Source organism: Capra hircus, chromosome 13, assembly GCF_001704415.2.
Source record: "Capra hircus breed San Clemente chromosome 13, ASM170441v1, whole genome shotgun sequence".
In the NCBI taxonomy this organism is placed as follows: domain Eukaryota; kingdom Metazoa; phylum Chordata; class Mammalia; order Artiodactyla; family Bovidae; genus Capra; species Capra hircus.
The window spans coordinates 23,374,064-23,400,033 of record NC_030820.1 but is presented as its reverse complement, the minus strand read 5'-3'; the positions used below and the strand labels follow the sequence as shown (position 1 = coordinate 23,400,033).

At 37.8% G+C, this 25,970-nt stretch overlaps 1 protein-coding gene across 2 annotated transcripts in view; it reads right to left on the bottom strand.

Annotated features, from left to right (window-relative positions):
* Positions 1-25,970, bottom strand: part of ARMC3 (armadillo repeat containing 3) — an 86,031-nt gene that overhangs the window by 41,758 nt on the left and 18,303 nt on the right. For both annotated transcript variants that reach the window (XM_005687936.2, XM_005687935.3), the window contains 7 exons: positions 22,020-22,145; positions 17,464-17,532; positions 17,049-17,224; positions 14,873-15,067; positions 12,153-12,336; positions 4,916-5,068; positions 4,565-4,670 (listed from right to left, as the gene is read on the bottom strand). In XM_005687936.2, coding sequence (XP_005687993.2) covers positions 4,565-4,670; positions 4,916-5,068; positions 12,153-12,336; positions 14,873-15,067; positions 17,049-17,224; positions 17,464-17,532; positions 22,020-22,145 — 1,009 coding nt within the window. The remainder of the gene's footprint in view (positions 1-4,564; positions 4,671-4,915; positions 5,069-12,152; positions 12,337-14,872; positions 15,068-17,048; positions 17,225-17,463; positions 17,533-22,019; positions 22,146-25,970) is intronic.

Below are 25,970 nucleotides of genomic sequence, written 5' to 3'. Positions count from 1 at the left end.
TTTCCTCCCTGACATTGGCTTGTTTATAAGTAAAAGGGTTTGTGTTTGTTGAGTTATTTTTTAAATTACACTTTCACTTATCCATAACGCAAAAATACCTGGAGACTTCACATATCCAGAACACACATGTGAATTATCAGAAAAGAAAGAAATGGCCTGTGAGGACCAAAACACCACTTAGAGACGTGGCCTCAGGTCCTCCATTATTGCTTTTATATAAAATTTGATAAAGCTAGGTTACCTGGTATCCAAGCTTTACACTGGCTGAAGGAATTTGAAGAGAATGTTGGCAGGGTTGGCCCTACCCATCAACTCTAGAGACAGCAACATTAACACTGCCAGCCTGCGTAAGGAGTCAATAAGATGTATCAGCCCAAAGGTGCTCTACCTGGAGGCTATCCTCAGCAACTGGGCAAGCACCCACCTTCCCTAAGGGGCCTGAGTACACTACCATGGAATGTATGATAGCCACTTACTCAAAATGATAACCACAGTGCATCCCCTTTCCCCTCCCAAGTTTAATGACCATACAATCAGAAATTTGGAGGGGGAGGATTTTAGAAGATTTTTATTCAAATTCATTATATATTTTTAAAAACCTTTATTGATTATAGAAGTAAATTTTCAAGTGTCCAGAAGACTTTATCTAGGAAACCACATTCACAGACAATAACAACTAGCCAAGATCTTTTGGTAGCAATTAAAGTCATACTTATAATTAAAGTTGAACATCTTCCACAAAGAGGTATGGGTGGTCTGGTGGTTTGTCACTGCTACCAAATTTCTCATCATCATACTTTTATTTGTCTCTGTTTTGGGTTCTTAGAACTTTGACATTCATTCATTGTCGTATTACATTTCAATGTGTTTTCTTTTGGAAGAAAGCAAGATGTGTGCAAATCTGAATTCAGGTATTTTAGGTTATAAAGTTTTATGCATATTATAAAATTATGTTTTTAGATTATAAAAATACTTTGACTTAAAAAAAGCATTTGTCAATTTTGCAAAAAAAAAAAAAAAGTCATCACAAAGTATGCTCCTCCTTCCTCCAGTTGGTTTTCATTTTTTACTTTAGAAAATTTTGATTTACCCTCAACATACATAAAGAAAATTATACCAGCATCATATGTTGTCATAACAAGCCAGTGATCATCTAATTCATGAGGTGAGTCTCTAACTCCAGAAGGTGCCCTGAGTTTAAGAATTAGAAATCCGTCTTAGGCACCTTGAGATATGAGTATAGGAGAAGGGGTTACATTTTAACAAAACTGGAATTCTCAGTCCTTCACAGCATTAAAAAAAAAAAAAAAATTGGGCTACCAAATATCAAGTATCCCAACAGCTACTAAAGGTACCTGGAAGACATCAGCTCTGGGTTTTTGCTTTCTTCTCTTACTATTAATACTTAGATGTGGTGGAAAAGCGGCTTTCTAATTATTTCAATTCCAGTTACCCAGCAGCAGAGCCAAGGACTCAGCCTTCGATCCTACAGTACATTGCTAAGAAAGGGGATGAAATGGACTGTTTCCAAAAAGTGATACTGGAAACACCCATGCCAAGTTTGATATAATTTTTAAAGGTGATTTGAGTGGGTGCTACAAATAACCAATCATCTTTGTGGTCTCTTCCTTTGTAGTTAGCTTAGAAGACCCAGGAGACTACCTAGAAGGATTGACAGTGGGGCTTGCTTGTTTTTATTCCTTTCGATTGACTACAGAATCTTTTTCAACCCCAGTTCTCAGCATTTGGCACAAACAGGTCAAATCTGACTCTGTATCTTTCTCAAAACCATTAATTTTCAGTATTTTTTAGCTCAAAAAGTCCGAAGTAAAAGCTACATAGACCTCGAAAAAACCATAAAACCACTTTCATTCAGGCCCATTTCCCTTAGCAGACATAAGTTGGAAAAAGAAATCAGAATGTACAGCACATGATAGGTTAAAGAAATAACAGCAATTAAAATTGATAAGAAAAATTAAGTTACAGAAAGTAAAGTTGATTATCACAGAAGAAAAGTCAGGCACCATCTAGTCCTAATTGACCTCTCTGTGGACAAAATGGAACTATATTGGCAGATAACAAAAATTTGATAAATGGAAAATTGAGAGAAAATCTGAAGGCAGCTTCTTTGAGTACTACTTATCATCCTGATTGTCTAGGATGTTATATAAAACTGTGAAACGAGGTAAGCCAGGCAGTCTCACATCAAATCAAGACAGCTATACACTCTAGAGGCCTTTTAGAGTATTTTAGATAATATATAAATCTAAATGCACTGGAGAGTGAAGCGTTTTGGTGTCACTGATAAGATTTTTGCACTAGCGGGACTATACTGGAAAAATCACTGAGTATGCTGTTCTCAAATTGCTGCTTACTATGACCTGATATTCTAGACGTGTGTGTGCTTTCATGCACGTGATGATGCACGCTGAATTTAGGAAATGATTGTGTCAAAGATTGTAGCTCTTAAAGGAACACAGTTTTGCTTTGATGCTTACGCATTTTGGCTACATTTTTCTTGGGCATTGTTAGATTTTGAGTCTTTCTGTCGAGGTCTTATAAAAATTAGTGTGTGAGTAGAGAAAAAGAAAGAAAGGATAAGAGACAGATGAAACTTATGATGGGGTGGAGGAGGATTTATTTCAAATAAGGAAGGGATAAGTTTAGCAGCAGTGCCAGAAAACCATAATATGTGAATGTTAAAAACTGACGTAATGACATGGTTAATTTTATGGGTCAACTTGACTGGGTTAAGGGGTGCCCAGATAGCTGGTGAAACATTGTTTCTGAGTGTGTGTGAGAGAGTGTTTCTGGAAGAGGTCAGCATTTGAATGAATCAGTAGACTGAATAAAGATTCCTCTTTTCAACGTGGGTGGGCATCATCCAATTCATTGAAGAACTATACAGAACAAAGAGCCAGGGCTTACCAGGTGGCTCAGTAGTATATAATCTGCCTGCCTATGTAGGAGACTCAGGAGACACAGGTTTGATATCTGAGATGGGAAGATCCCCTGGAGGAGGAAAACGGCAACCCACTCCATATTTTTGCCTGGGAAATCCCATGGACAGAGGAGTCTGGCAGGCGACACAGTCCATGGAGTTATAAAGAGTTGAGTCATGACTACACACGCACAGACAAAGGAGGAGGAAGGGTGAATTTCTTGAGATGGGGCAACCATCATCTGCTTTCCTTGGACATCAGTGCTCCTGGTTCTCACACTGGGACTGACCATCACTACCATCTTTCCTGGCTCTCCAGGTCACAGATGGCAGATCCTGAGACTTCTCAGTCATCATAAGCTCATGAGCCAATTCCTATAATAAATTCATTACACACACACACACACACACACACACACACACACACACCTTCCATTGGTTCTGTTTCTCTAGAGAACCCTAATACTCATACCATATTTAAGGAGGGTAAATAATTGTTTTTTACTCTTCTTTATTTATTTAGATTTTTCATTGAGGTTATATTGGTTTGTAACATTATACAAGTTTCATATGTACATTATATTTCTACTTCTGTATACACTATGGTGTGCTCACCACTAAAAATTTAGTTTCCGTCCATTATGTACAGTCAATCCCCTTTACCTACTTTGCATTCCCTCAGCCCCTTCCCCTCTGGTAACTACTGCTCCTTTTTTTTTTTGTATCTTCAAGTTTGTTTCTGTTTGGTTGGGCTGTTCATTAATTTTGCTGGCTAGTTTTTTGTATTCCCATAAGAGAGAAATCAGATAATATTTGTCTTTCTCCATCTGACTTATTTCACTCAGCATGGTATCTTCAAGGGCCCACCCATCTTATTGCAAATGGCATTAATCACTTTATTTATGAAAGTTGCCTTCTAGAAATGCTTATTGTTTTATAAGCAACCTTATCATCTGTAGAGGAAATAGCGAGCCTTTGGAGTCCAATAGATCAAGCTTTAATTTCCAGCTCCTCTATTCGAATGAATATGTGTACTCAGGAAAATTAGGGAAACCTGCAGAGCCTCTGTTTCCTCAATTAGTAGATGGATTATCTCGACAATTAAAATTTAAAATGAATATGAATTACATGCCACGGTGTTTGGAATACAGAGGACGTTCCTTTTCAGCCTTTTTCCATAGGTATTTACTGATAATACGTTGTTTTCAATGGACTTTTAAAGTATTTCTCGATTTTATCTACTGTTTGTCCTTTTAAAAACTGATTCTTTAAATTTTTTTTCTTGATTTACCAATGTTTGTAGAATGTCGTCTTTAGTATTTCCCAGCATTATCCAATTTTCTTTGTTCTGGAATCTTCTACAAGGCTTAGCCTCTTACCTGCATCAAATGTCCCACCCATTTTCCCAAGAAGCCCAGAAACCCTCAAGATTTTGTGATGTTTTTGGAAAACAGGCCTATCTGCTGACTCTTATTTTCATAAGGGTTCCTAAGGAATAACCCAACATAGAAGCATTTGAAAGGATATGTAAACTGCCTTGAAAGGCCTTGAAAGGCAGGAGATTACAATGAGCTTATCTTGGCCTGTTAAATATCAGTGCTGAATGAGTTTTTTAGTACTCACTTCGCATTAGCAGGATTGCCGGTGGTCAGATTTGCCAAGGCAAGGGCAGCAGCTTCCCGCACTTCTTCGCTGTCACTTTTTAGCAACTGAATTAACTGAGGGATTCCTACAGAAAAAGAAAAGTAAAATGTGACTTTACAGATATCCATGTGAACTAGAATATGGCAGCCTAAACATGTTCAATGGAGAAGGAAATGGCAACCCACCCCAGTATTCTTGCCTGGGAAATCCCATGGACAGAGAGGAGCCTGGTGGGCTACAGTCCATGGGGTCACAAAAGAGTTGGACACAACTTAAGAGACTAAATAACAAAAACAACATCTTCAAAATGGCTTTTTCCAGTGTGCTTACCTTGATTATTGAAAAATTCTTTGCTGCCTGAATTCTCACACATTGCCGAGATAGCTTGGGAAGCGGCAATTTTAGTTCCATCGTTTTCAGAACCCAAAAGGCTTACAAGACATTTTTCGACTTCTAGTTCGTGAAAAAGTTTTCTATTTTCAGCTTTCATAAACCAAAAGGGGTAAAAAAAAAAAAAAATCAGAATTTTGCTACAGAAACTGTGCAAATATAAAGACTTCTCCATCCAAAAATTATGGGAATTCAAACTATTTGTTAGCTTTAATTGTAGTCTAAGCCAAACAAAATATATACCTATTCAACCTTTAGAACATAGTGAATATGGGAAATGAATTATGGGTATTGCACTTTTTTCATAATCTCTTGTATGATATCAATACTATGGCAGAGAAAATTCTGTGATAAGAAAGAGGCAAGTTTCAGACTTAGTAAGAACTTACTTTCGCCAGTCATGTACTGTATTCACACACACTGTCTTCTTACTGAGCACAAAACCTATTTGTTTTAAATACAAAGCCCCATATTTGAAGAACGCTTAAGATGTTCAAACCTGTGAGCTAAATGCTCGAGAGAAGAGCAGAGAAACTAAAAACGAGTAATAAAGTGTGATTCCAAGTCTTAAGGAATTTATAATCATCTTTTTTCTTGTTACATGCTGACATAGCAAAAATGAAAATAATTGCTAAGTTGCCATAAACATAATATAAACATAGCACAATTCTATCCAAAAACAAATAAAGTACCTATCATGATATTCACCCCACTATAAAACACTAAATTGAAAACCAAGGTATTCTTAATGTTCTTTTTGTTCCTGATGTTTTTCTCTCAATTTAGTTTGATTTTCTAATAAGTGACAGCCTCATTACTATACAAAAACAAATACTACATTGAATTTAAATTCAATGCAGTATTTAGAGTATAGAATATTAAACAATTTTTTGTTTTGTATTCTACATTTAATCCTAAATAAATTACTATTTATTAAAAGCATATACTAGGCAATATTTACATTAAATCAAACTCATTTTTAATGCTATAATAGAAAAAAAAACAAGTTGGAAAAGAAATAGTTTACAAATAATTTCTTGCTAATTACAGTTTCTTAGAAAATTTTGTCATAAGTTTGATTCTCATTAATAGATTGCCAGGAGAAATATCAACAATCTCATATATCAGATGATACCACTCTAAAGGCAGAAAGTGAAGAGGAACTAAAGAGCCTCTTGATAAGGGTGAAAGATGACAGTTGAAAAAGCTGGCTTAAAATTTAACATTCAAAAAACTAAGATCATGCTATCCAGTCCCATCACTTCATGGCAAATAGTAGGGGAGAAAGTGGAAGCAGTGATAGATTTTATTTTCTTGGACTCCAAAACCACTGCAGATGGTGACTGTAGTTCAAAAGCATCAATTCTTCGGTGCTCAGCTTTCTTTATAGTCCAACTCTCACATCCATACGTGACTAATGGAAAAACCATAGCCTTGACTAGACAAACCTTTGTTGACAAAGTAATGTCTCCGCTTTTGAATATGCTGTCCAGGTTGGTCATAATTTTTCTTCCAAGGAGCAAGCGTCTTTTAATTTCATGGCTGCTATCACCATCTACAGTGATTTTGGAGCCACCCAAAATAAAGTCTGTCATTGTTTCCACTGTTTCCCTGCCTATTTGCCATGAAGTGTTGGGACCAGATGCCATGATCTTAGTTTTCTGAATGTTGAGCTTTAAGCCAACTTTTTCACTCTCTTCTTTCACTTTCATCAAGAGGTTCTTTAGTTATTCTTCACTTTCTGCCATAAGGGTGGTGTCATCTGCATATCTGAGGTTATTGATCTTTCTCCTGGCAATCTTGATTCCAGCTTGTGCTTCTTCCAGTCCAGCGTTTCTCATGATGTACTCTGCATAGAAGTTAAATAAGCAGGGTGACAATATACAGACAATATACCAAAAGAGAGTATTTTGGTAGAAAAAAATGTTGATATTAACTTAGATTACATCGATATGTGGAATTAATTCATTACTTGTGCATATTTTAATTAACTTTTTTCCCAGAGATATCTTCAGAAATTATAACAGCTAGGTTTCCACTTTTAGGTTAATACATGATTTGTCTTCTTTCAACAACAGTTTTTTAAAATCGCCCTTTTTCCCAGTGTCATGGTCAGATGTCACTATCTTTGCAAATACTCTTTGGGCCTTTGTTTGTCTGATACACAGATATATGCCAAGCAATCTGACCATCACTGGCACAAGGGAAGTCACTAACACTTCTGTTCATTTGTCTTAAACCAATCATGAACCATGTCCTGTAATCCTATCATTTTAATCCCTTGCTCCTTTTATTTAAAATTGGAATTCCATCAAGCCATAACTGTTTCATTAAAAAGCTGTGATTAATACTTAAATCTCAAGTATGTGTCCCCTAAAATGTTTTAACATATATGTAATCCTTATTAGTTTTCCCTGAATAACCAAGATCTCAAACTTTTCCAGAATCTTTAACTTAAAATGTCAGGTGTACAATTAAGACTTCCATTATGGCACTAAATCAACTATGCTAAACAGAACACTCTGAGTGGATTCCATCAGGAAAACTGACCAAAAGAATTAATTTGAAAAGGCTAACTTTGGAGTATGTGGTTGTTGCAAAAAATAAAAAAAAACAATAGTGTATATGCAATTATAGGAACAATTTTTTTAAAATAATTTAAATACTGTGGGCAATTAGTTTCTCAACCCTGCTGGGAGTGTTCTCAAAATCCAGCTGTGTTCACCAAACCTCAAAAGTGCTAACTGCAGTGTGGCTATAATAGATTTAAAAGATGAATTAACATATTAACCAACTACCTTCTTTGAATTGCTACACTGAGAAGTATTTACATTTTAATTACACTGATAATAAAGATGGCAAGGTAATTATATTACTAATAGAACAATGTCCTTTAAAAATAATGGTTGTTCAGTATCACTAAGATAAAAAGCATGAGGTTTTGTATCTGAAGATAAATCTGTATGTAATGATACTTTTCTTATCCATTCTCAGAAGTTGCTAGTGGGCCACCTGTGCTCTTGCTGAGATGTTAATGCCAGTTCATAAACCTCATGGCAACATGGTAATTAACGCCTTCCTCCTCCTGGTGCTAGGTCAAAGGCACACTGATTTAGGGGTGCATGTTAAAACTTTACTCAGCAAACAAAACTTAAAGAGTGTGTATTATGTGTGTTTGTTTGAACTGTGTTTTTGACATCCAGTGATGATTCTAATCCTAACCCTAGTCTATAAAAGATTTTTTGATGATTGATGGAAAGTAAAAAGAGAATGTTATAAATGAATACTGATCATTACATTGTTCTTAAAAACAGTATAAGGCGCAAAATTTGTAAAAACCTACTTATGAATGGAGTTAAGAAAACATAAATTGGACTACATCAAAATTTAAAACTTCTATGCATCAAAAGATACAATTAATAGAGGTAAAAGGAAACCTACAGAATGGAAGAAAATATTTGCAAGTCATATTTCTGAGGAGTTAATATCTAGAGTATATAAAAAACTCCTAAAATTCAATAACAAAAAAATTTAAACACGTTTAAAAATGGGCAAAGGATTTGAATTGACACTTCTCCAAGATGTTTTAAGTGGCTGTTAAGCATATGAAAAAGATGCTCAAAATCACTAATTATCAAGGAAATGCAAATCAAGACAGAGAGCTACTACTTCACGCCTGTTAATATTAGTATATACTTTTTAAAGACAGACAATGCCAAGTATTGGTGAGAATGTGAAGAAATTGGAAACTTTGCGCCCCATTGATAAGACTATAAAATGGTGCAGCTGCTATGGAAAACAGTATGGCAGTTCCGCAAAATAGTAAACATAGAATTACCATATGATTCAGCAATTGCACTTCTGGGTATATACCCCAAAGAATCCAAAGTGGGAACTCAGAGAGATGTTTGTGCATCTATGTTCATAGCAGCATTATTCACGGCACCCAAAAGGTGGAACCAGTCCGGTGTCGATTAGTGGATGAATGGATCAACAAATGTGGTATAAGCTTACAATGGCATATTTTTCAGAGTTAAAAAGGGAAGGACATCCTGACACATGCTGCAGCATGAATGACCCTTTGTTAGCGGAAACACTGACTGAAAGCGCCCACCCTGCAGGCACCATAGTAACTATTTCTGTGAGTTATTTTATGACAGGAGGTTCTCATAAGGAACATGGAACTAACAAGCCACCACCAATTGGAAGAATTCAGGAAATGTCAAAAGGAGACACTGCATGTCCCCAGAATCCTTCTTGCTGGCATCCATCTTGACTGAGCAATGTGTAAGCCCCCAGAAAGGACCCCGAGTCAGAATGATTGGCCAGAGACAACCCAGAAACTAATCCCATCACCATAAAACCCGAGCTACGTGGCAGAGCAGTTCTCTTGGGGTCCCTTACCCTGTTGCTCTCCATTGGGGTGCCCCTTCCCAATAAAGTCTCTTGCTTTATCAGCATGCATGTTTCCTTGGATACTCCATTTCCAGGTATTAGATAAGAGCCCACTGTTGGGCGCTGGAAGAATTTCCCCCTTCTGCAACACCATGAGGACATCATGCTGAGTGAAATAAGCCAATCACAAAAGGACAAATATTGTATGATTCCACTTATATAAACTACTTACAGTCAAACTCACAGAGACAGAAAGCATGGTGGATTTCAGGGACGACAGGCAGGGAGAAGTGGGCGGCAGTTATTGATTCATGGGTACAGAGGGTCAGTCTTGTGAGATGAAGAGGCCCTGTGGTTGGATGGTGGTGATGGTAGCACAGCAATGCGAAGGAATTTAATATCACTGGACTGTACTCTTAAAACTAGAGGTAAAGAACCTGCCTACCCATGCAGGAGACATAAGAGATGCAGGTTTGATCCCTGGGTCGGGAAGATCCCCTGGAGGTGGGCATGGCAACCCGCTCCAGTATTCTTGCCTGGAGAACCCCATGGACAGAGGAGCCTGGCAGGATACAGTCCATAGCGTCACAAAGAGTCAGACACAACTGAAGCGACTTAGCATGCATGTACACTTAAAAATGGTGAAGATGGAGAAATTAATACTACATGTATTTCACAGTTTTTCAAAAAGGAATCACTTTCCTCTCCTTTTCCGCAAACCTGCTCTTCTTTTCCAGTTCCCCATCTCTGTGAGTGGCACCATTCCATGTCCAGCTGTCCAAGCCGGAAACCTGGCCTTGTCCTTGGCACCACTTTCCTTTCCCCCCACCCCACACAGTCATTCAACAAACCTATATGGACCCCCCGAGGGTGCTGCGGGATCTCGTGGCAAATGCCTCCAAGTCTATCTCGACCCCCATGGCTCTGTTTCAGGATCCCTTCTCCTCTCACCTAGGTCACTGCAGCAGTGCCCTTTCCCAATCTTTCCATGAATGGTTGCACACACATCTAATCTCTTCTTCACTTTGTAGCAAGAGTGCTTGTTCTTTAAAAAGTGAAAAACTGCAGTGTTCCCTCCCTCCTCTGTCATTTGAGTGGCACTTCGTTGCTATGAAAATAAAGTCCAAAGCCCTTAAACTTGGTTCGTGATGCCCATTAGCATTTGATGCCTCATTACAACGCCAGCCTTAACTCTGAGTTTCCTGCTGCTTTCTATTCACTGGCCATTCTGAAAACTTCAGTTCTGAAACTTACCACATTCTGTCCCTCCCTGACCTTTACACACTGTTGCTTCTCAGAGCACTGCCGAGCCTCCCCAACCCCACGAGGACCTTCTTTGCCCAGCCAATTCCCATCATCCACTCTACATCCTACCTAGCCTGTAAATCATTTCTTCCAACAAAGCTTGTCTGATCCAAGTCTGTGTTAGGTGACCCTCCTAGGGGATCTTCGTTGCCCACCATCAAGCACATTCAACACAGCATTACGATTGTCTGCTTACTTGCCTTCCTTGGATTTGTTGACACAAACTGGGGGCTTAATGAATCATTAATAAACAAATTCATCAACAGCTCGAGAGAGGCCGTAGCTCACTCACAGACACATCCCTAGGTCACTGCAGTGCCAGGAGTGTTAATTAGTAGTAGAACTCAAACGTAAGAGCTCTCCATCCAGTGCCCTTGTCACAACCGTATCACATGAAGGGTAATAAACCCACTAAACTCACTATCACAAGAGAGACTGCAACCCAAAGAGACCCGATATAAAAATTTTAGATTTGACATTGCCCGTGTCTTTCCACTGCCCTCTTGTCTGGTCTCAAGTAACTAAGGAGGCCTGGGATAGACAGAGAACAGAACTGACCAGGTATGACAAGGCCTGAGTTCCTTTAGGGAGAATTCTGAACTAAGCAATTTTGCCAGCATTAATTTTATGGTCTGTCTTTAGAGTAGGCCTTTATGATATAACTCATGAGGTCACTCTCTCTATTGACTTTTGTACTGAGCGGTGAACTTCAGCATACTGCATTAAAACTGGGCTTTGAAGAAATCCAGTATGTGTGGAAAAGGAAATGTTCCTCATAATACACACATGGACATATATGCAGATGTGAGTATATATGTTTAGAATATAAATCACTTAAACCAGTCAAAGCTGTCATCGTTTATAAGAGGAGTGATGTGGAAGGGGAAAATAAAATCACATCCTTTATTAAATAAAATATGCCAAATATACATAAATTGAAACAATAATTTCATCTTCGGTGCTCATGATGTAATTAATCTCTCATATTTTACAGGTTTATGTCAACACAGCTTGCCAGTGAAATGAAAAGTGTATTTTGTATATAGTATGAGCATATTATTTTTCATAGCTATATTACATGGCACAGTCAGACTCCAGCTGCAACTCAAAATTACTGTATAGATATCATTCCAAATGTGGATTTATTGAAATGACATTTTCAGGATCACAAACAGTGCATGCATTCTGTAAAATTTCAAAATCAGGAGAAATCAAGGCTTAAAACTTAATTTAGGAAAGAACTGTTTTTTTAAAAAGGTATAATTAAATCACATTGAGTTTGTTATATCCTTGGGGAAGCAATCTCTATTTTCACTTATGGACATTGTGATGAATTTCAGCCTTCAATATTAAGCATAGCACTATCCTCAAATGACCATTTAAAAGCAGACAAATACTCTAGTGCTTTTTAGTACTAATCGGAATCAAAAATATAGGAGGAAATAGGTATGCTTAGTTTATATAAAATGAGACATACCGTCATAAGCGGCTTTAGCAATTGCTCTTGCTGCGTTCTTCTGAATTTCAGGAATTGTAGAGTTTTCTGCAAATGATAGGAGCTTCTTAAGACCCCCTGTTTGCTGAATCAGCACCATAGTATCCATATCTTCAATGCAGTTGGCCACCACAGAAAGAGCTTCTATGTGAAGGTCATTCAATTCCTAATGATAAAAGCAAACACAATTTTAGAAAACTGTAGTAAAAGCAATTCACACTTGCCAAATTTTACTACAAGAGGGAACTCCGATCAGAATATAATAGAATTAATTTTGTTGTGACAGAGGCCCAAGGAAACAGTTCTGTTTATTAACATAACATCACCCTCCCTAACCATTTTTCTCATCTCTTCTCATTTCCCCTAGTTTAAAATATTTTATAGATAAAAAATAATTGCTGGAAACTCCCAGTAGTGGCATCCCAGTGAAGTTGCTCAAACAGCCTTTCATCGACAACAGCTTTATTTTTTTAGTTTTTTTTTTTAATTGGAGTATAATTGCTTTACAATGCTGTGTTCATTTCTGCTGTACAATGACAAAAATCAGCTATATCCATACATATATCCTGGACAGCAACTTTAAAATCTAAAAAGAAAAGTGGTTTTTGAAAAAGCAAACAGAAGCTGAAGGGAAGAATATTCCTTAAAACCTCCGGTTGGTAGAAGCAGTTATTGTGAGTGTGTGACTTTCTTGCCTGAGGACCCTCCAGAGTCCCCACAGCAGTGGAAAGTGGCAACCTTATATTTGAACAGTTAGAAATGTAAGGTAGAAATCCTTAAAGTGAGAGAAACATGGGAAGGATGCTCCACCACCATGGTATTCTGTACGGCATTGCTTCATAGCAAGAGAGGTGGAACAGCGAGCACAGGGGCACAGAAGTCACTGGCCTTCCCAGGGCCCCACCAGCCTGAAGCAGCTGGCTCGGTAAAGCGGCCTCTGGAAGACTCTGCTACAACTGGAACTGAGCACAGGGCTGTTTGTGCTCTGAAACAGCATCCAGCATATGGTGCTGTTGCTCCCGTAGCACAGTTCATGGGTCCAGGAACCACGGAGTGACACGGTAGTGGCCCCACTCGCTATTACCCATAGCGATTCAGTAGCAAAAATTCTGTTTCCTGTACCCACAACCATAGGCTCTGCTGATCTGCAAATCTTAGATCCAAAGTAATGGATACTTCCACCCAGAGACACAGCAATGAGTCCAGTCCACTGAAATGAAATGACAGCCACCTGGTCTCTTTGGGGGCCTCATGCCTCTGAATCAATAGGCGAAGAAGAGAGTTACTGTGTGGGTTGGGGTGACTGATCCCAACTATCCAAGGGAAATTGGACTGCTACTCCACAATAGAGGTGAGGAAGAGTGTGCCTGTAATACAGGGAGTCTCTTACATCATCTCTTTGGTAATACCATACCCTGTGATTAAGGTTGGCGGAAAACTATAATGATCCAATGCAGGCACAACTACAAATGGTCCAGACTCTTCAGGAACAAAGGTTTGGGTCACCACGTCAGGTAAAGAATCAAGACGAGCTGGGGTACTTGCTGAGGGCAAAGGGAATATGGAATGGGTATTGAAAGAAGGTAGTTGTTATTGACACCAACTACAACCATGTGATCAGTTACAGAAAAGAGGACTGTGATTGTCATGAATATTTCCTTATTTTGTTATGAATGTGTGTATGAAATATCTTTTTCTTCTCTCTCTTATCTCCTCAGGTAACATGAGATGTACTGATTTTATAATATAGTATTTTTAAGGTGTTTTATTTTTTTAAACATTTATTTCTTTAGCTGGCTGCGCCGGGTCTGAGTCACAGCACTCGGGATCTTTGTTGCAGCATGTGAGATCTTTATTTGCGGCATGTGGGATCCAGTTCCTTGATCAGGAATCAAACCTGGGGTCCCTGCGGTGGGAGTGTGGGGTCTTAGCCACTGAACCAACAGGGAAGTCCCTGTAATACACTATTTAAGTGTAGGGGTAGTTTTATATCTTAGTATTTAAATTATGGGATGTGAAGGAGAAGAGTAAACATCACCCAAGGACTTTATACCGTCTCCTCTGGGGAAGGGGACAGTGTGTTTTTGCTTGCGCACAGGACAGTTGTATCATGTTAAGTGGAAGCATGATCTTTTATTGTTCTTATTTGGAGATTGATGACTTAGGAGCTCTGTATGGATGCCAAATTGACTAGAGATGGATTTGTGATGGTTAATTTTTTGTTTCAACTTAGCTAGGCCACAATATCCAGATATTTAGTCAAATGTTATTTTAGATGTTTCCATGAATGTATTTTTTAGATGAAATTAATATTTAAATCAATAAACTCACTAAAGCAGATTACTCTCCATCATATGTGAAAAATGACTCTTCTTGCCTTACCCTAGAGAAAACTAGAGCAGACAAAGGGAAGAAGACCAGTTGCAGGTGTTTGAAGAGAAGACCATAAACAAAAATTTAAAAATCTTAAATCTTCTAAATCAGAAGATTAAAAAAAATTATTTTAGAATGACCACTAGCATTAGTCTGATTTAATCATGCTGGTAAACTATGTAGCAATAAGCAGATTAGTTCATTATACTTAGTATCATGCTTAAATATAATAAAATTTCAATTTAAAAAATATTCCATAATATGCGTTTATAATAACACTTAGGAGAGATATATCTTCTCATAGAGCATTGAATAAAGGTTACAGGTACCTTAGTTTCTAGGATCTTAATAAGCTGATCCACTCCTTGATTTTCTCTTAGCATGGCCCGGGACACCTTATCATTTGTAATAACACCTAAGGTTTTGAGAGCCAACAACTGAATAATTGGATATTCTGACTTCAAGAGGTCTAATATAGGAGGGATGGCATTTAGTTCTTGAAGTGTTGCTCGGCACTGAAAATCCTGCCAGGAAAGACAAATGTTTAAATAAGTGATTTTTAAAGCTAAATAGAGTCGCAAGAATAGAGACACTCTATTTTCTAACAAAGAACATAAGTTCCCATCTTTTACTCCAGATTCATTTCCAAAATAGCTCACAAACAAATATAAGCAAACCCTCCACTGACAACACCAAAATATTCATATTAGCCCTACAGACATTGTCAGTAATAGGAAATACACATGATCCAGAAGCTTCTGACTTCTCAGAAGCTACTGTTTCTTTGGTTTTGTCGTTGTTCAGTTGCCAAGTTACGTCCAACTCTTTGCAACCCCATGCACTGCAGTATGCCAGGCTCCCCTGTCCTCCACTATCTCCATTTCCAGCTTTGCTTTCCTCTATCCATCCCACAACTGGCCCCTAATATTAAGCTTTCTTCGGACATAAAAATTGTAGGTTGTTGCTTATTATGGGTTGAATAGTATCCCCTCCAAACATGTTGAAGTTCTAGCCCCTAGAACCTCAAAATGTGACCTTATTTGGAGATAAGATTGTTGGAGATTTAATTAGTTAGGATAAGGTCATAGTGGAGTAGCGGGTATTTAGTGGTGTCCTTATAAGACCAGTGTCTTTATAAGAGGAGGAGAGAGAGCCAACAGAGGGAAAGATTGCAATGATGAGGCTGCAAACCAGGGACCGTCAAGGATTCAGAGCTGCTGTCAGAAGCTAGGGAGAGAAAAGGAAGGATTCTACCCAGAGTCTGGGACAGCACAGCCCTGCTGACACCTTAAAGTCAGAAACTCAGCCTCTAGAACTGGGAGGGAATAGATTCCTGGTGTTTTAAGCCAGTCTATGGTACTTCCTTACAGCAGCCCTAGGAAATGAATACACTGTTATTAACTAGTACTTCTGTTATGAAGAAAAGGGGAGCTAAGTCTTATTAAGGAGATTTAGGGTGAAACACACAAACACATCTGCAGGATTATTTAGGCCCGTAGGACGAACAACAGTCACCAGAGAAGGGACACTGCTGCACTTGCTCTTCAGTAAGGGTAGAGGTAACACCAGGGAGTATCCAGCCACATGGGAAGGACATGCAGGGGCCAGGAATTCATGCTTTTGGGTGCCTTTTGTGATGAGTCCTTTTGTCATCTTCTGTTGTTAATATATATTTTCTCTAGATATCTGTCTTTCAGTGAACCCTCCCTCACCTTTGCTTAGATATCTCCTTTCACATTCTATTGATGGCTATTTAAAATGATGTTTTATACTTGCAGTTGAACTAAGGCTTATCAAATGTGTGTGGGAATTGTTCAGAAATCTGAGCAGGAAGAGAAGCGGAGAAGGCTGTCCAAAGCAGCCGGGAGCTGACCTGCTGGCGATGTGAGGGTGTGCCTGCTGGGTTGGGGATTGAGAGGCTGTGGGGGAGAGGCTGTGGGGGAGAGGACAGGACAGGTGCAGGCGACGGGGTGAGGGGTGGGAGTAAAGGAAACCAGCACGTTACAAAGGAAAGTAGCATCTTGCAGATGTGAGCAATGAGTTTTGTTCAGCAACTCACTAGGTTTTCACCAACAAATGAGCCTAATCCAAAATCTTAGTAAACTGCATAGGGTGCAATATAGGGTACAGCCCATTGGACCACCAGGATTAGATCAATAGGTAAGCCCAGGTCAAAACTAGTTCAACACTAATATTAGATTTCCTGTTTTGGAAGAAACACATCTTACCTAGCATAAACCCACCTTAGTCTGCAAGCCATTCTATTCTTTAAAAATTAGGTTATGATTCTAAAATGCCCTTTCACGGAGGACAATTATTTTGTGGAAAGTGAAAGTATCAATACTAAACTTCATTTTATTTTATTGAATGATAACTACTAAATAGTACTGAGATGAACTGATGAATCAAACCTGGGGCATTTTAATAAGCTTTTTCCTTTTTTAATAGGAAAATAAATTCTATAACCAGCTTTTGTCAAAACATGTTTTTAGAAGTTAATCTCACCTGGACCAAATTGTAAATGCACTCAACAGAATTTTTCTTCACATCTGGGTCTGGGCTGCTTAGCAGTCTGATGAGAGGCTCTAATCCACCTTGTTCAAATATTTGCACTTTGCTGGTATACTCTACAGACATGTTTGCTAGGCAAAGACTAGCAAATTCATGGATAACGACTTCTTCTGTGTATCAAAAACAAATAACACAAGTATGTAAAGGCTTATTCAACCATTATTTTAAAGCATGCTTTGAAAACCAAAGCTCCACAAATCTTACTTTGGTTGGAGCCCATCTTAGTTTGAGAGATTTTAATGATAATTCACAGTTGGTGTTTCATAAACTATTTTCAATAGACACTTTAATCAGAAGTGGATAAGAAACCATTCCCCATTTTTTACACAGATGTAGGTTGCAGAGTTACCTTCTGGAGCCAGCCGAGCAATCACAGAATTCACGACATCTAACTCTCTTAACAGTTTTTTAACATCATCTGCAAAAGAAGAAACAGAATATTAATGTTTAATAGTAATAATAATGGCAATGTCTGTGGAATAGTTCTTTATGAGATAGGTTCTAATATTACCTAATTTTACAGATAAGAAAACTGAAGCTCAAAATCACACAGCAAGTAAAAGGCAGGCTAGGTCTGTCTGACTCCAGACAGGCTCTAGCCCATGTTCCTTGATTGCTCAGTTGTCCTACTTTCCAAAACACTAGGAAAGATAACCATAAATGTTCAAAAGTGCCTAGAATACCATCAGTAAAGCTGAGTTACTGTGCCCTACACTTGCTTATTATGTAACAGTAATTTTTTGGTTTATTTGGGAAGATACTAAAAATATTTTAATATTTAGATTTTTAATAAACTAGTTCAATTCAGTTCAGTCGCTCAGTCGTGTCCGACTCTTTGCAACCCCATGAATCGCAGCACGCCAGGCCTCCCTGTCCATCACCAACTCCCAGAGTTCACTCAGACTCACGTCCGTCGAGTCAGTGATGCCATCCAGCCATCTCATCCTCTGTCTCCCCCTTCTTCTCCTGCCCCCAATCCCTCCCAGCATCAGAGTCTTTTCCAATGAGTCAACTCTTCACATGAGGTGGCCAAAGTACTGAAGTTTCAGCTTTAGAATCATTCCTTCCAAAGAAATCCCAGGGCTGATCTCCTTCAGAATGGACTGGTTGGATCTCCTTGCAGTCCAAGGGACTCTCAAGAGTCTTCTCCAACACCACAGTTCAAAAGCATCAAGTCTTCGGTGCTCAGCCTTTTTCACAGCCCAACTCTCACATCCATACATGACCACAGGAAAAACCATAGCCTTGACTAGACGGACCTTAGCAAAGTAATGTCTCTGCTTTTGAATATACTATCTAGATTGCTCATAACTTTTCTTCCAAGGAGTAAGCATCTTTTAATTTCATGGCTGCAATCACCATCTGCACTGATTTTGGAACCCCCCAAAATAAAGTCTGACACTGTTTCCACTGTTTCCCCATCTATTTCCCATGAAGTGATGGGACCAGATGCCATGATCTTCATTTTCTGAATGTTGAGCTTTAATAAACTAGTACAGAATGCCAATAAGAATTAACCTCAGCCTTTTTTCATAAGTGCATTTTGTATTTATTCCATTTGATTATCACAAATGCCAAAAGTGCTTAGATATAAAAAAGTGCTAGTTTTAAAGTTCACTTTTTTCCTATTTCTAGGAGCCTAATTAAAATTAGACAATTATGCCTCTATTTCTTTCTTGCTCTCCTTACCCCCCTCTTTTTCTTAGAAATAGACACGGCTGTTACTTCAGTTTTGCAGTTTCTCTTCTTGGTTGATTATCTTTTCTGTCAGTCAAAATTAGCATTACCAGAAGTTTGGAAAAGTTCACTTTGCAGTACCTGAAGCATATGGTCTAGGGGATTAACCACTGGATATATATGCCTTTTCTTAGACACCTTTTCCTGTGGGATTCAGCGATATAGCTGTTTCTCAACCAGTCAAAAACTTCTTTCTCTCTGTTCTGTTCAAAATGACTCAAAGAAGGCTAGTTGAACTTATGTACGTGAATAGGCTTTCAGTACAAAAGAATACTTGAATTTTGGGGAAGTGTAGGAAAGACATTCTGTGCTCTTAGATTAATTCCTAGTCACAATTTTTTGGTTGCATAATATTCACCATCTAATTTACTCTTGATCATACATGCTCTTTTACATCAACCTTTTTCCTAAGACAGCGAGCTCTTCTGATTGCCTAAAGTAATGTAGAGTCTGGGCTTACAAAGCTACTTCTCACAAGGATCCTGATGAAAGCTCCCTCTTTAGCTGACTTAATTAAATGAGTCTCGGTTACATTAAACTAAATACAGCGTTAAGACTTCGCCTTCCAGTGCAGTGGGGTTTGGGTTTGCTTCCTGGTTGGGCAGCTAAGGTCCCACATGCCTGCGGCCAAAAAAACAAAACGTAAAACAGAAGCAATACTGTAGCAAATTCAATAAAGACTTTAAAAATGGTCCACATTAAAAAAAAAAAACTTAAAAAAATAAATACTAGCTGGAAGGTAAAAGAAGATAGAAGCTCCTGTTTGATAAAAAGGTTTAACAAAGTAATTTGAGTCCCTATGTTGGATGGCCCAGGCACAGCACAGGCACATAGCTCAATCACTCTAGCCAAAAAAAAAAAAAAAAAAAAAAATTTATTTGAAACTGCAAAAGGGGAAGACGGTTTTCATAGCAAGCCTTTATCACCTGGAATGTTGGAACATTCTGTTGGTTCATCCACTATAAGCATGTGGGAAAGCGTAGTGAAGTGAAGTCGCTCAGTCATGTCCGACTCTTTGTGACCCTGTGGACTGTAGCCAGGCTCCTCCGTCCATGTGATTCTCCAGGCAAGAATACTGGAGTGGATTGCCATTTCCTTCGTGAAGATACAAATTTCTGAAGAATAATCAGTTATTTTAAGACTGTCCAAAGATGATGATTTAACCATGCAGCTTCAGAGGTGTATTTATTTATATATTAGTCTGGAAACATGACTTCATTTTAGGTCAAATGACCAGTTGCTTTTTTTTTTTTTTTATTCCAAGTCTCCTTAGACACATATGAAAAGTGAAGCAACAGTTATTAATATAATATATAATAGTGTTGTCTCTCTTAGCAAAAAAGGAGGTTCACAAGCACTTGAGGATGTGGTGTGTTTTGTCCATATCACCAGATAGTGCAAATAGAAAATCAGCTAAAGTGAAAGTGTTAGTTGCTCAGTCGTGTCTGACTCCTTGCAACCCCATGGACTGTACCCTGCCAGGCTCCTCTGTCCACGGAATTCTCTAGGCAAGAATGCTGGAGTGGATTGCCATTCCCTTCTCCAGGGCATCTTCCCGACCCTGGAATCAACCTGGGTTTCCTGCATTGCAAGTAGATTCTTTATCATCTGAGCATTAACCCCAATAATTGTTTGATTTTTTCACCTACTTCATAGAATCATAGAATTCAGTATACTTGAAACTCAAGCACTCAGTGGAGACCTTGAAGACAGCCAAGCTCTTTCCATGATTAAGCTTTGTAGTTGCAGACTGCATTGGTCCTAGCACTGATTACAGCCTAGTCAGCCAGCTTACAGATTGTGGTTTGACAGTTCTAAAAGAGCCATCTCAGTTCTCTGCTCCGAGAGGAAGTGCCAACCGTAGCTTATGCTCGACTCCTGTTTGTTTCTGATAATTGGAACTTTGTACTTAGAGGTTACATTTTGTCGCTCACGGATGGGCCGCTCCTGGAGAGGTCATGAGGTCACCTTCTGGCTTGAGTTTAGTACCACTGGTCTCAGGAGAACCCATTTGACGTTGGCTTGCTTTTTACTTACTTTGGCCTCAAGTTTGAGACTACGCTGTGCGAAAGAGGAAGGGGCCGTCCTCAAGGATGTGAACTTGCCTTCATCAGAGGCAGGAGTTGGCCCTGCAGTTGGTCCACAATAAATGGGGATAATTTTGCATGGCAAAGAGATTACAGTAATTGTCTTTATGATAGGTACTGATTCCTTGAACATAAACTCGAACTCCAAAATGAATTATGCTTCTCTGCAGGTTTAATGAAATTTCTGAGGTTGCTGAAATTTGTATATTTGTTTTTCCATTCAAGATCTGCTGGTGAGGGGAAATACCTGACTGGTTTCATTACTGGTTTATAAATGAATAAATGGATATTTATTTCTGTAAAAAAATAAAAATAAAAGAGCCATCTCATTTAGCATCCAAATGTAAGAGTATTTGTAACATTTGGGGGCCACAGACTCCTTTAGAAACTCATGAAATTCAATGTAAAAACCTGCTCAGAAAAATCTGCAAACAAATTGTAGGGTTTCACAGATGATAAACTCCACATATAATGGAAAGAAAAGAATGCTAAATAAAATCAATAGAAACTAAGAACATAAAAAAGAGGAAAAAAAGTCACAGAGACCTAGATATTTCATTAGAAAATGTAAGTATAAACAAGAATTTATAACTCTCCTTTCTCCCCCAAAATCATTTAGAAGGACAACCTGACTTAGCATGGACACTAATGTTAAAGATCATAAGAGATTTAGTGAATAGAAAGTCTACTGAACTATTAGAGAGTAAACTTGTAATTTTAGCTCTCATCTCAGTTCTGCTACTAGCCATCTGCATGACTTTGGGCAAAGAACCCAGTCCTTCAAAGAACCCTTTTGTGTTTAAAATGAGTTGCACAGGAGGCATTATGAAGCACCTTTGGTGTATAAACTCTGTGGTGTGTACACAGAACAAAACAGGAGAAATTTAAATATTTCTCCTTTTTTGTTGTTTATAAATAATGTAATATGCCACATTCAATATGGCAGAATTAGTCTACCAAACCCCCAGAGATGGATTTATAGAATAAATAAACTTAAAATGAATCCCTTAAGGTTAAATTTAAACAAGGAAAATGCATCAGGTGAGATTACTTGATTATGATTTTAAAAGCAGATACTTACTATTAGAAGCCAGAATTCCAAATATCATAGTAGCATTTCTTCTCACAATTTTGTCTTCATGGGTGAGTAGCTTAGTTAAAGGTTCCACAGCTCCAAGTTCAAGGAGGGTGGCTTTATTTTCCTCACCTACCATCACAGGTAAAATAAAATCAGAAATGGATAGCAATCTCATCAAAATTCTTCCTTGTGTCATTCCAGTTTATTTGCCATTTGCCTTTCACATTCCTCTGCTTCTACACATATTTCTCTAGAATAAACTTTAGAGCAAAGGTATCCTGGATGCTTGCTGGTCTCCTTTCCCTGAAAGTTTACAAAACTGGCCTCCTCCTTTGGGTCTTAGCTCATACTTCACCTCCTGAGAGGTCTCCTCTGACCGTCCTACCTACCGTCATCACTATATACCAGTCTTTCTGATTGCTCTTTTTCCTGCTTTATTTTCTTCATACCACTTAACGATCTCCATGATTGTTTGCTTCCTCTCCTGTAACTTGACTTTCCATGAAGACAGATACCCTTTCTGTTCTATTCTTTCATAACTGCAGTGGCTAGCACAGTGCCAGGCATCTAATGGGCACTCAGTAATACTTACTGGCATAATTCATTATGAAAATTAACACAGAGAGTCTCCACCTCAAGTTCAAGTGTGTGTGGTGGACTTTAGGGTGTTCATTTTTCACCCAACAGGTTCGCCTGCAGCCATCATGGCTACGGCAAGAAGCCCCAGAACCAGAAGGTCACTGAAGGCCAGTATCGAGCCCAATTGTAGAAGCAGATTATCCATACCCCATAAGTGGGATATCATTCTGCAAAGTCTGGGAATAATGTTTAGGTCCTGATTAATTTCAACTTTGCAATTTCTCCAGCTATGAAGACACATATTTCATTTTCAAAATTAATTTAAGAGGAAAGTATTTCTTTGCCTCAGTTTTCTCAGAAAATGAAGATATTTTGTACCTGAAGTTACAGGTTCATTCTGATAACACCTTTCTCAAAACACAGACTGTATCTTCCTATAGTCTATGGACTTGCCTTGTGTCTAAATATTTAAATTTGTCACTTCAAAAGAATATGTTGAAATATGCATTGTTGATACTACAAAAATCCTTCTCAAATTTTCCATAATTTTGCATTTTATCGAGGTTCTAAAAGTTAATTTAGATGAAGATATTATGTAAAAAAAAATTTCCCCCCCGCGCTGTGCCACAGAGCATGTGGGATCTTCTCTCTCGCCAGGGTTCAAACCTGAGCATCCTACATCAGAAGCATGGAGTCTTAACCAATGGACCACCAGGGAAGTCCCAAATAAATTTTAATTTAAGGATAAACTTCAGGATACTTAAATAAATGGTTGCTTCATAGAATCAATGGAGAAATATCCCATCTTTTACAACTTTCTAACAGAATTTTTGTATAATTGGTATTATTTCTTCCGTAAGTGTTTGGTAGAGTTCAGCATTGAAAACATCTGGACCTAAGTTTTCTTTGTGAGATATTTAACTACAAATTTCCATTTCTATAATAGATAAGGGGCTGTTCAGGCTATTTATTTTTCTGTAGTGAGCTTTGAGAGTTTATGTCTTAAAATGAATTTGTCCAATCCATCTGAGTTGTAGAATTTATTGGCTTCATATTGTTCATAATATTTAATTATCCTTGTAATATATGTAGGAGCTGTAGCAATGTCTCCTCTCTCATTCCTCATATCAATAATTTGTCTTATATCTTTTTATTTATCAATCTGATTAGACATTTTTATTATTCTTAATCATCTCAAAAAACCAGTTTTTAATTTTATTGCTTCTATCCGTTGTTTTCCTGTTTTCTATTGCTATTTCATTGATTTCTGCTCACATGTATATTATATTCTTAACACTAATGCTTGGGTTTCATTAGCTCTTGTTTTTCTATTTTCTTAAAGTGGAAGCTGAGAGAGATCATAGATTTGTTTTCTAACAGTCATTTGGTACAATAAATTTCTGAGTACTCTTTTAGTAGCATCCTACAACTTTTTATATGCTGTGTTTTCATCTTCAATTTGGATTTTCCTTTTGATTTCCACTTTCATTCTTAGGTTATTTAGAAGTATGTTATTATTTTCTAGCTATTGGGTGATTGTTCAGAGTTCTTTGTGTTATTGATTTTTAATTTAATTCTAATATGGAATAGCATATATTTTATATGATTGGAATTTTAAATTTATTAAGGCTTGTTTGATGGTCCAGAATATAATCTATTTTGATAAATGTTCTGTATGCACTTGAAGAGAGTGTATACTCTGATGTTCTTAGAGTGTTCTAAAAATATAAACTAGGTTAAATTCATTTGTATTGCTGTTCAAATCTCTCATATCCATATAGATTTACTATCTCCTGGTTCTTTCATTTATTGAGGGAAGAGTATCAGAATCCTCAGGTATAATTGTGGATGTCTATTTCTCTTTGCATCTAGCTTCATATAATTTGAAAATCCGACATTAAGTACTTAACACAACTGTTTAGGATTTTTCATAGCACATTGATTAATTGGTCCCTTTATTATTATTACAAAATGGTCATCTTTATCTCGGATACCATTCCATTTTTGTGATAGTAACATAGCTACTTCAGCTTTCTGTTGATTAGTGCTAGCATAGGGTATCATTTTTCCTCCTTTACTTTCAAATGATTTATTTCATTATATTCTAAGTGCATTTTCTGAAGGCAGAATGTAGTTTAGTCTTGCTTATATCCAATAAAACACCCTGTCCCTGTTAACGTATACAGACCATTTTCATTTAATTTCATTATTGATATGGTTAGGTTTAAATATACCGTCTTGTTACTTATCTCGTATGTGTTTCATTGTTTTTTTTCTTTTCTTCATTTCTGCCTTCTTCGTATGAATTGAAATGTTTATGATTCCATTTTATTCCTCTGTTGGCTTATTTGATATCGTTCTTTTGTTATTTTCATGGTTGCATTAGGGTCTGTAGTATACATCCTAGTAGTCTTCTTTCAGGTGGTAGTATATATTACTTCACATGCAGTACACTTATATAGTATACATCCACTTTTTTTTACCTTTCTACCTTGGTTCTGTTGTCATATATCTTTCTTTTACACATGTTTCAGACCACACAATATATGATTATTATTTTTGTTTAAAATAACTAATTTGTTTTTTAAGTGATTCAAATAATAAGCAAAAAAAACCTTATATGTTACCATTTCTAGTGTTCTATCTTTATTCTTCTTCCACATTTTCATCTGGTATCATTTTCCTCCTGCCTGAAGGACCTACTTAATATAGTTAGTAGTGTGGGTCTCCTTGCAAAGAGCTATTTCAGTTTTTGAACGTTTGAAAAACTTTATTTCACTTATGATTTTGAAAGACATTTTTTCAGGGTGTAGAAATCGAAATCAGGTTGAAAGTTTTAATTTTTTTTAGTACTTTAAAGATGTTGCTCCACTGACTTTAATTTTAAAAATTTACTTATTTGTTTATTTGGATGTGCCGGGTCCTAGTTGCGGCATACGGGATCTTTTAGATGCAGCATGCAAACTCTTAGCTGTGGCATGTGGGATCTAGTTCCCTGACCAGGGATCAAACCCAGGTCCCCTGCATGGGGAGCACAGAGTCTTAGCAACTGGACCACCAGGGAAGTCCTGAGACTTTCCTTGTTTATGATAATTGGAGAATGTCCCTGAATTGGGGTTTGATTTAAACAATCATATTTAGACTGAGTCTCTAGGTTGGGGTCAAATAGCAGAAGTGAAGTACTCTTTTCATTCTGTCAAGGGCACATGTTATCTCTGTTGATGCTGATTTTGATCACCTGGCAGAGGCAGGGTCTGTCAGCTTTCTCTGCTACACACTTTCCCCCAGGTGTCCATTGTGTGCTCTTTGCAAAGATGTCCATGCACAGCCCCTAAGGAGTGGGAAGTTGTGTCCCACCTCCTCGAGGGAAGAGTA